At 43.6% G+C, this 10,547-nt stretch overlaps 1 protein-coding gene across 10 annotated transcripts in view; it reads right to left on the reverse strand.

Annotated features, from left to right (window-relative positions):
• The window catches only part of cbfa2t3 (CBFA2/RUNX1 partner transcriptional co-repressor 3), a 33,681-nt gene extending 30,967 nt beyond the window's left edge, over positions 1-2,714 (reverse strand). For 4 of the 10 annotated variants that reach the window (XM_029846155.1, XM_029846154.1, XM_029846153.1 and 1 more), the window contains exon 1: positions 1,801-2,712. In XM_029846155.1, coding sequence (XP_029702015.1) covers positions 1,801-2,005 — 205 coding nt within the window. In that variant the 5' untranslated portion in view covers positions 2,006-2,712. Of the gene's footprint in view, positions 1-1,800 lie in introns of all 10 variants that reach the window. The other 6 variants (XM_029846149.1, XM_029846151.1, XM_029846161.1 and 3 more) reach the window with 4 other exon arrangements.
• Positions 2,715-10,547: the final 7,833 nt, after the last annotated feature.

The raw sequence follows: 10,547 nt of genomic DNA on the forward strand, positions 1-10,547 counted from the left end.
TTGTGTTTCTTTGAGATTAGTTCATTTTATTCATGGACGATTCAAATCTTCACAGACAGCGAATAATTAAGTGCGAATTAGGCCGGTCACCAAGTCGGTGAAAACAGGGGAAGTCGAGGAAACATTCTAAATCAATTTTCTGACTGTTTTTCTTCCCAAGCAATTAAGGTGGGCCTTAACGGACCTGGACCAATTCTGTTTGACCAGAAACTCACAGGACTGACACAGAAACCAACATTGCCAGAGAAAATGGTGAAATATAGCCCGTTCTGAGCTATAGAGGATTAGGATTGGCACAAAGTTACGGCGTCTGTGATACAGCAGACATGAGCCAAAGCTTTGTAAGGGATTCACTGCACCTTCTCCCTCAAAGTCCCTTTATTTAGTCCTTGCTCCTTTTCTTCCTCTCTCCATCTCTTTTATTGCCTTCCTCACTCTATCAGGGCTTGCTGTGAGGGTGTGCTAGTGCTGGGTGGCAGTTCCTTATTGTACTGGTCTACATAAGAGTGCATGTGTGTGTGTGTGTGTGTGTGTGCGCGCGCGCGCATGTGTGCATGGCTGATAAGACCCAGGGAGAAGAGCCAGCGTGCCGACATATTCTTGCCACCACAGTTATCGCTCGTCGCAGCTGTGCCTGAGCTCTGCGACATCTGCTCCCTCACAGGAAGCCTATACTGCAGCTCACAACACCTCTCCCGCTCGCTCTCTAACACACACTAATGCATGCACGCTCTTCCTCCCACATTACTACTACCTCTCCATTCAATCTGAACACACTGCCGGACCGTCCCTGCCCCGAATACACACACGGCCGCATGCACATAATGCTACATTCGATGAAGACAGTGCTGTGTTTACGGTTAAAATTCAGAATTCCTTTGTGCACAGGCGCAGAGATGAATACTTTCGGAGCGGCGGCACCAAAGTTCTACTGGGTTTTTATCACAGAATTACAGCAGGGATGCTTATGACTAAGCCTAATTATGGAGGCCTTATCACTGCAACGTTCACAAAGCTCATTACCGCCAAGAGACGGCAGACTCTGCAGGTAATTCACTCTGTTGGGTATTAGTCTTCACTCCAGCTTACAGTTTCTACATATTTAGAGTCGACAAAAAATGGGCCTTTAATGTCTGATTCTTAATGTATCTCTCTCTTTCCTTGAACCCTTGACTGATTCAAGTGAAGACCTTCAGCTAACGGCGCTGCTTCGGTGTTTCCGGACTTTGAGAATCAATTACTTTTTTTCCCCTCTACATTTTATTCTAAGTGTCTTTTTTTAAATCCACATTTGGTCTGATGCATTGACTTGACCTCTGTGTGCATTATGGAGAATGTAACAATGAGACTCCAGGACCTTGTTTTGTCCCAAGCAGCTTCATGGGGAAATCCAGAGGAAGGCTCACACAGCAACCCACCCACAGTGCCTGAAAGAACTCTTCCCTTCCTTGCTTGTGACACAAGACAAATATGCCACATTTATCTCTTCTAATGGATAATACTGACTTGCACTTGGTGACCAATTTAACTGGCTTTTCTTAAGGGACAGATTTCAGGAAAATAGTAGACAAAATCACTTTGCACAACTCCGCACATCATCCTCGCACTCAAAACATTTCTTCAGTCATCAGATTTCACATCAAATTGCCATTATAGCATGATGCACTAAGTCAACACAAGCTGATTAAGCGTCAATCATTCCAAATTAATGAGCAGACTTGACAGCAGTGGGACCCTCCATCACTCATCGCTGCCAGTCTGCTTTCATAAAATAGGTCCTTTAAGAAGACAAACTCCTACCTTCGCTGTATCTGTAGTGGCTCCTGTTTACCAGACTCGAGTCGAACCTTCCCAGTTGGAGCTGGTGGGCACCTCGTTTGTCCCTCGGGTTGCGGTGGCTGATCAGCGTGACCGTGGGCACATGTGGAGCGAACGCTGAAGCAGGGGACGTCTCAGCTCTGAGGTCGGCTTTCCTTTGGTGTTCCGGGTAAACCTCACAAGACATGTTTGTCCTTCAAAATCGCAGCTGCGAATATCTTAATAGCTTCTCAAACTATGTTGTAATGCAAGGACCTTCAAACTGAGGATAAGATGTAAATGTTGAGCGCGTTACGATGGTGTTCAGGTGCAAGCGGTGCAATAAATAGAAGGCAGTCAGACTCCACAAGTTCCACTATATTATACGAGTCTACTGATGGACCGTCTCCTCCTTGTGTCCTTCAGGCATTGTGGTTTCCCTCTGACATGACCTAACAACTTAGTCTTTGGGAGCAGATCACTGTATGACCCACTGGAACTGCAGGGACAAGGACCTACAACTATAAACAGAGAAAACAAGCAAAAAAAAAAAAATCAAGGTTATTTCCACTTCTGTCTTTCACCTCTTCATCATGTTGGTCCTTGTCTTATTCCTGGGTTCCTCAGGTAGTTTAACTACAGTTAATGAACATTAGGGAGCATGTGTTGGATCACATCAGCAGTCTTCAGTCTTCTTTTGATGCCTCCTTTTATGGCACTTGGCTCCTGTTTTGGGTAGATCTTCTCTCATCTTTTTCACACAGGTATAACTCTTTGCCGCAGTGCCTTCCAGCAATAAGTGTGTGTGAAAGAGTGTGTGTCATAGTAGGTCAGCCAGTCTCGTGTCGGTTGGCTGAGGGGCTGTGCTCTCATCGCAACCCTCCTACAACGCTGCCTGAAAAGAGAAGTGTGTGTTCATGTGGTACACTCAGTATCGGTGTTTGTGCGTGTTGCAGGACGACACTCCCTCCACCCCCACCGATGTGCAACAGCTCTGGCTGCTGTGATAGTGGTAGACAGCAGGACCTGGGCCTCCATCTGGGCTTCCTCTGTCAGGAAACAGCTGTTTCTCTCTTCCCTCCTTCCAGGATCCTCTTCTTCTGTGCACCTTGCTCGGGGGCCAGAGTGATGGTTTCGTTTACCCCAGCTTAAGTCTGAATAATCAAGATGGCCCAATGACCCACTGATGCAATCATTTTCTTGAATATATGTATGAATACATTATTGTTTGATGGTGTATTTGATAAAAAGAAAGAAACTACATTGGCTGAAACAAAGAAGCAAGTGTCATCAACATTATTTGTAGAGAAATGTGTAAATAAAAACTTGATGGCATTGACAAAACTGTGCCTCTTTAAAATCAAAGGAAACAAGCTGTCTTCTTGGCAATATATAAATATATATATACACACAATTTTTGTCTTTACAATTAGCGAAATCAAAGCAAACACTCCAAAGCTGGGACAGCTGAAAGCAGCTTTCAGGTGAGCTCACGTAACACATTTGCCATCACCTTCTTGACTTCTGACCCTGACCTCTAAGGACTCATTAACCCAGGATTCTGGTGAAGTGGTCTTTGAATATGACAACACACACATACACGTACACACACGAGCCAGTGCAACAAACCTTTCACTGCTGGCTTCCACCTAATTTCCAGGTCATGGCCATGAAGTCAGTACGTCATCATCGTAGCAAATTTATGTGTAACCCCAAACCAAGGTGCTGAAAACTTCCGGCACCAGTCAGTCAAGTCAGTTAGACCACAAATAATGAGTGAAATACCAGTGTTTGGGCTTGCGTATGTACAAAAACAAACCTGCAAACACATACGCAAACATAACGCTCGCATATTTTTGTGTGTTGAGAGAAGTGAGAGAGGATGTGAACACACAGATGTGCCATGCGCCTGGTGAAACCAACACGCACGGTCATCAGCAGTGAGGAAGTGAGACAAGAGTATGTTCCTCTCAATCTCTGGGTGTTGAACAGAGAGCGATGGGGGGTATTTATCCCTGTATAAATCCAGGATGCTGCTAAGAATTTAGATAGCATTTGCGTAATCAGTAAGTTCACCCCACATCGCTCTGTTAAATATCTTAAAATGTCCATAAATCTTTACAACAGTCACAGTAAAGTTACGATTTAAATTCCTGGAGAGCTCAATAACCCGATTGATTAAATCAAGAAACCTTGTAAGTACGATACTGAAGAAAACGAGAATGAAGAAATCAACTGCTCGGCAGAAACAGGTGGCAGGGCAGCCCTTTATAATACAAAGAGAATAAATACGCAACGAACCGGTCTGCTTGCTGTGCAATTGACAAACATGAAAGTGTTTGAAGTTCACACTATGTGAAACTATGTCTCCGGTTCCGAGTATCAGTTATTTTCCAGTTCACACGAAAAGACCGAGAGGTGAGACGTCACGCTGTTTCTAAAAAAAGTCCTTTTTCTTCTCGTTTTTACCTGTCATAATATAAGGAGGGAGGAACGTTACTCACAGGATCACTTCGCACTTAATCAACCTCAGAGCAGACCTGAGCTTTTGATTTAAAAAAAGTTCCAAAAAAAACAAACTACAGCTTTATTTTAATGTGTCAATATTTTCTCATAAGCCTAATTGGTGACTCCATTGAAGGCCAATCTGGCTCTGATCTGGGCTTTTGTCAACAGGCTAAAACATTTGCCAAGAGTGACAGATTGTACTAAAAGTCATGTAGCGTTAAACAGACTTCACATTAATTAACTTCTTTCTCCCCTCACACTGGAAACATGCCTGCTCGCGCTGTGTTCCTCCCACTGTCCATAAATGTGCACGCTTAATTAGCGACTCTGAACTGCTGGTGGGCGTGTGAATGGTGTGTGTATCATCTGTGTGACCTGTCCAGGTGTATTCTCACCCAGTGGCTGCTGGGATAGGATCCAGCACCCCCTGCAACTTCTGATGGGGATAAATGGCGTTCAATAAAAGATTTATTCACAGATAATTATCATCATAAGGTTACCTTTAGCGCGCTTTACATAAACAAAGATAAAAATCAACCCACGAAATCAACTCAATTTATCAATTAACCGTTGACATGCATCACACTCAGTGGTGAGTTAAAAATAGATTATCAACTATACACTGTACCTGCACAGTAACCTGTCCCTGTTTCCATCCATGTATGCACACACACACACACACACACACACACACACACACATGCACGCACACACACACACACACACAATTATGTTATGTGTTATAGAAGCCTGTGCTCCTTTGCCCCCTCCTCTCAAATGTTGGCAGGTATAGAATGAGTTTTTGGGTAGGGAGAGATAATGATTCCCCCATAATCACCAGAGGCCAGCTCTGGTTCTGGCAGGTGCTATCACAGAAGCGACCCAGTGGTGCCTTCTCCCCTGAGATGAGGTCAGGAGGATGATGGGGGGAGAATGGGTGGAGAGAGAGAGAGCGAGAGAGAGAGCGAGAGAGAGAGAGAGAGAGCACGAAGTGGGAAAGGAGGAGAGAACTGGGGAGAGAGGGGCAAAACATGCTTTACAGGCGAGTGGCTAGCCTCGTCTTATCTCCCCCCAGCGGCTGCCGCTACTGGCTTCCAGATGCGATGGGCTAGAGCAGCCGTGTCAAAGAGATCCCTCTATCAATGACATACAGGCTCCCCTCACCAAATACAGATCCAGCAGCACGACACACCAGGACTTCATTATGACTCACATCAGCATGCAGGAGAGAATTAAAATAACTTGCAACTTTGTCGGCGTATCAAAAATGCAGAGGAACAACACACTTTTCTTTCTAGACTCCATTAACTGTCCTATTATTAAGTAAGCACAATTCCTGAATGCCACTGAAAAGAAGTTCTTTCACTGTGTCGGTCGCAGTGTAGGCTGAATGTAACCTTTCACTGGGAACACTAAAAGGAACGCATGTGAAAGTCAGCAGTTGGGACAGCTGGCATCTGGCGATGAGAAACCTGCCATATGGACTCGTCTACCTGGGAGACACATGGCCACCGTTTACTGGCTGAACTCCTCAACCCCGCAGCCATCAGTATAGCCTTCGGAGGAAACACTCACTGCGGGGTTGTTCCAGATTTAGAGGCACTTAAAGGCTTTACTTCTTATAGGGCTGATGATTTTAACCACAGTTTATATGTCCACAACCTTAAGAGAACTGGTGGAAATGGGGGGAAATAGATTAAATTGTGCTTTGTCCAACAGAGGAGGAGATTCAGACTTGTTAGAGTGGTTTTCATACAGTTAACACACTTTGTTGCCACCAGGGTATTATATAATTATAATACCTACCTGCATTTCATCCAGATATCTGCATTTTACCTTTTTTTAAAAAAAAAACCCAGATCTATTTTACTTGCTTCTGGGATCTAACTCCAAGTGAGGGCCATGGCTGAGGATCTTGGAAGCAATGTATAAGCTAGAGTTAGCATGTTGATTATGGATGCTAAATGGAAGAATGTAAACACCTTTGATGTCATTACTTTCTGGTGACCTAGGAAAGCCTTTCGACTGAAAGGGGGGGGGTGTATCGAGCACGATCCTTGGACGGTAAGGAATTTGGTCACCTATGAGCAATGCAGACCTACTGTATGTTTAGAGAGCAAACAAACCACCTCGTGCCCAAACTGTGTGAACAAACGGATGTGGAGAACTGCCAGTAGGAACTGTGTCATGACATTTGCCTGTGCTGCAGCACTCAAACAGTTAAGTTCTCGGTCAATAAGACTGTCTGTGGTTGAGGAGGCCAACCAGAACACTGCCTCTTCTTGACTTGCAACGTCAAGTTTTTAAAGGCCAGGTTTTAGTTTTTCATTTGAAATCCTTCATACTGGTGTACGCCCAACAATTTAGTAGTTTACTTAGTATATAAACTGTAACCTTAACTGTTCCAAGTTCCAAAACTTCAAAAACGGTTGTAGGAAATGTAGATTAGTCCCTCCAAGAGCCTTTTTTTTCCCTCTAAGCCTTGTTGCTATTCTGTTTAATCTGCTGAGACAAACAAGAATTATTACAGTTGTGTTGGCTACAAATAACTGCCAGACTAAGCATTAGCCATATTGTTAATGCTGTAATTACTGTTATGTCCTCCATATCTTGGCCTGCAAAATATTGTACAGTTCAGCAAACACCTCACTTTTTGAAAGGTCCAACAGTAAACCAGGAAACTTCAACACGAACCGGATCACTGAATCATTGACCTTCTGCTGACAACAAAGGGTGAAAATGCTCAGTGTGCAAAAAAAAAAAAAAGAACTCAAAGTAATTAAAAAGAAAAAAAAAACCTTGGTATTATACTTGCAAACTGCTTCCATCTATCATGAGAAGTGCTAGACAAATAAGTCAGTCGAGGCTTGTTCACCTTCCCTCTCGGTGGTGTTTTTAGAATACACACCTGTTTGGCACAGACAGCATTAGAAAAACCTCCAGCTCCTAACAGAACTCTATAAGTTAAACCGTCCCCATCTGTCACAGTTGAGCTCCACGCAGATGCACACTGAGTGCCTCCTCTCCCTTATCCTTCCTACAGCAGACTTGGCGCTCATTCAAGAACTGTCAAAGCACACCTGCTAAATTAAGCTGGTTCTCATACCGGGCGCAGACGCGAGCTCCGGAACGAGCGGTGCGTACAAACGTGCACAGGCGGCTGCACATGGTCATGCATGCACAGTACACTCGCTGTGATAATAAACTGACGTGGGCTGATAGGGTTCAAAGCAATGTTGTTGAGTTGTATAGTTAATGTTGGAAACCGGCGTGTCTAAATCCTCGTATTCATAATCTTAACTTTTGTAGCGGTTGAAAAGGTTTTGTTTTAACACTACTTCAAGGACACTACGTGCAAATCAACTGAAAACAAAGAGAAAAATGTGTTAAAGTGAAAAGAAAATTGAACCTGATGTCAAAGTAAATAAAATCTTGTGGCCCTAAACTTTAAACACGAGTCCTACGGATCTCTTGATCTTGACCCCCTTAAAACAAGCCTCACCCCGCCTTTTTTGGCTTGTGGCATGCACAGCCGCTGAGTTGCTCTAAATAGGTGCCACTTTGAATTGGAGACAGATGGAAACGAAGGTTCCCCACAGAGTGGTTCCCCCGCAGCTGTGCCATGTACCCGGTGCAAGCGAGTGATGACAGCTCAGCGAGGGTGCGCCCAGAGATACGGGAGAAAGCACCATCTTGGCCTCACTCTCTCCCTTACAGACGCACAAACGCATTTGCACACCGGGCCAAGGTGCAAATAGGAAGGGTGTTAGCTCCAATAGCAGCCTCTAGGAATGTGAAAGTAGAGATTTAAGTGAGGAGACAAGCGATAGACTGCTCCAAGACATCATGTTTCCACTGCTCCATGATAACAAAGAAAAAACATACAAACTGCTACAAACAGGTCTTATACATTAGCTATTAGCAGACTCTGATGTCTAAATTGCACAATATTTCGTAAAGTGTTGACACCTATTGACAATCATTGTAGCTAATCTGTCATTTTTTTAATTACAGAACTCTAAACAAAAATCTGTAGACTAAATCTTTATAAATTGATTTTAATTAATTACATAGCTAAATCCAAAGAATTTGATCAAACTTGATTATATAATATTTTAAGAGACAGATCATGTGTTTTGATTCCATTTAGAACCTTCACTGTGTCCCTTTTGCGAAGTACAGTGAAAGCTTACTCTCCCTGGTCAATGACACTGTAATTTGGCTCAAAATGTTCCAGTTTTGAGGCTGTGGGTATACGAGAAGGATGTATATAGCTAAGGGGAGATCAAGACCTTTGGAATTTACCTGGAGCTAATTAGCCTTGTCTAGCTGCCTGACATATTGTGTTTAGGGTCATGTATATTTCATGAGCAAAGCCTTCCTGTAAAGGTCATTGTGGAAAATTCAAATGTAGAGACACACTTTTTCATCATGTCTATTTGTTTGAATTATCGGCATATCATTTGGACCAAATGCAAGCTATGACAGTGCACTGAAGGTTGTTAGCGTGTTTGGAATCGTTGGAATTAGCATATCCTTTTTTCTACTAATTGAAGATACCTTGGATTACTTTCTGCATATCCCTGTGTGTGATCATGTTTCTGTCAGTTTTGTGCTGAGGGGGATGAATGGTGTGGAGAGATTAGGGTGAGATTCGGAAAGTTTCAGAGTGCTGCTGCTCATTAGAGCTGTATTTTACACATAGAAAGCAGTCGAGGGAGTACTTCTGTTTGATCTGCTTTGCATAAACCAATCCAGTCTAACCCAGCTAGTGAGGAAAAATCAATTAAATTCCCTGTAATTGGGCTGACAGTGCACTCCAAAGCAGAACAACAATCAATAATAAAGATGAAAAATGAAGCCAAAGGGCATCTCATGCCATTGATTTGCACAGAGAGGAGGTGGGATCCAAATATTATTGCCACATAGGAATAAGAGCTATTGAGCTCTGTAATGTTGTTATTGTCTAAGGATTGAAATGGATAGGTTGGAAGTGAGTATGGGCTGACAGCATCAATTAAGGTGCACTGATCTGTAAACAGACTTGGGTCAAGCATTATTCCCAAATACTTTCTGTGCTTTGTTTATTTTTATTTGCAGCCATAAAGTGTGCTTCAAATTCACCCACTGATTCTTAATTCCAACCTCAGTATTCTGTTCCTAGGTTTGACAATGTGTTTGGGTAAATGAGTGGTCATGGAAGAGAAGGGCAGAGTAACAGCTGCAGTCTGTGACACACCAAGGGATGGATGGATGGATGGATGGATGGATGGATGGATGGATGGATGGATGGATGGATGGATGGATGGATGGATGATGGATGGATGGATGGATGGATGGATGGATGGATGGATGGATGGATGGATGGATGGATGGATGGATGATGGATGGATGGATGGATGGATGGATGGATGGATGGATGGATGGACAAATAGTAAACATGCTGCAGACGGTGGCGGTTGCAGCGTTCTGTGTGGTTTAACAGTTGTTTCCAGCATCCCTGATGGTCGCCAGATCAATAGTCTTGGACACAAACCATGATTGTGCGATAATGTTTCCAGCCAGGATCCTCTCCACTGTTCCGCTGTAAATCAAAAACTTAATGTAGCCCAGGAAATTAGATAATTAATGAGCTATTAGCATCCAGAGAGGGAAAACACCCTCCAGCCCTGAGAGTCTTCCATCCCCGCAGCCATAACCCACTCTTTCCACCTCTTGTGTCCTCTCCTGCCTGTCAGCTTATCAGGTTCCAGGCAGACACTCTGATCAGGGTTGCTAGGTGCTACCCAGATGTTTGTTTGCTTCTTATCCCTCCTTGTGGCGTTGCATGCAGCATAGCGAGCCTGAAGCCCCTCGGTGTACCCTGTGTGGAGGAGAGAGATAAAAAAAACAGTCCACGAAGATTGAAGTCAGAGAAGAGGCAGTCGTCACCAGAACAATGTGAATGCCCTTCCCTCCAGAGAGGAGACAGTCAGACCCTAATGGAACAGAAAAAGTTCCAGTCATGGGTGTCCCACCTCATTTTCCTCACGTTTTCATTGACCTGTTGACTTCCAGACCTACTTTTCACCTTTTCATTTGCCAGGAGAGTTTCACCATGTTGTCAATGGAGAGGTAGAAAAATATCTTTGGCAATATTAACTGTACTTTCTTGGTATGAATTTTAAATTCCAGAGTTAACAGTTAAATCAGCATTAATGATCTCAATGCAATCAAAGTTTTGAACAAGGTTTTCCTGGTGA

Source organism: Takifugu rubripes, chromosome 13 (genome assembly GCF_901000725.2).
Source record: "Takifugu rubripes chromosome 13, fTakRub1.2, whole genome shotgun sequence".
Taxonomy (NCBI): Eukaryota; Metazoa; Chordata; class Actinopteri; order Tetraodontiformes; family Tetraodontidae; genus Takifugu; species Takifugu rubripes.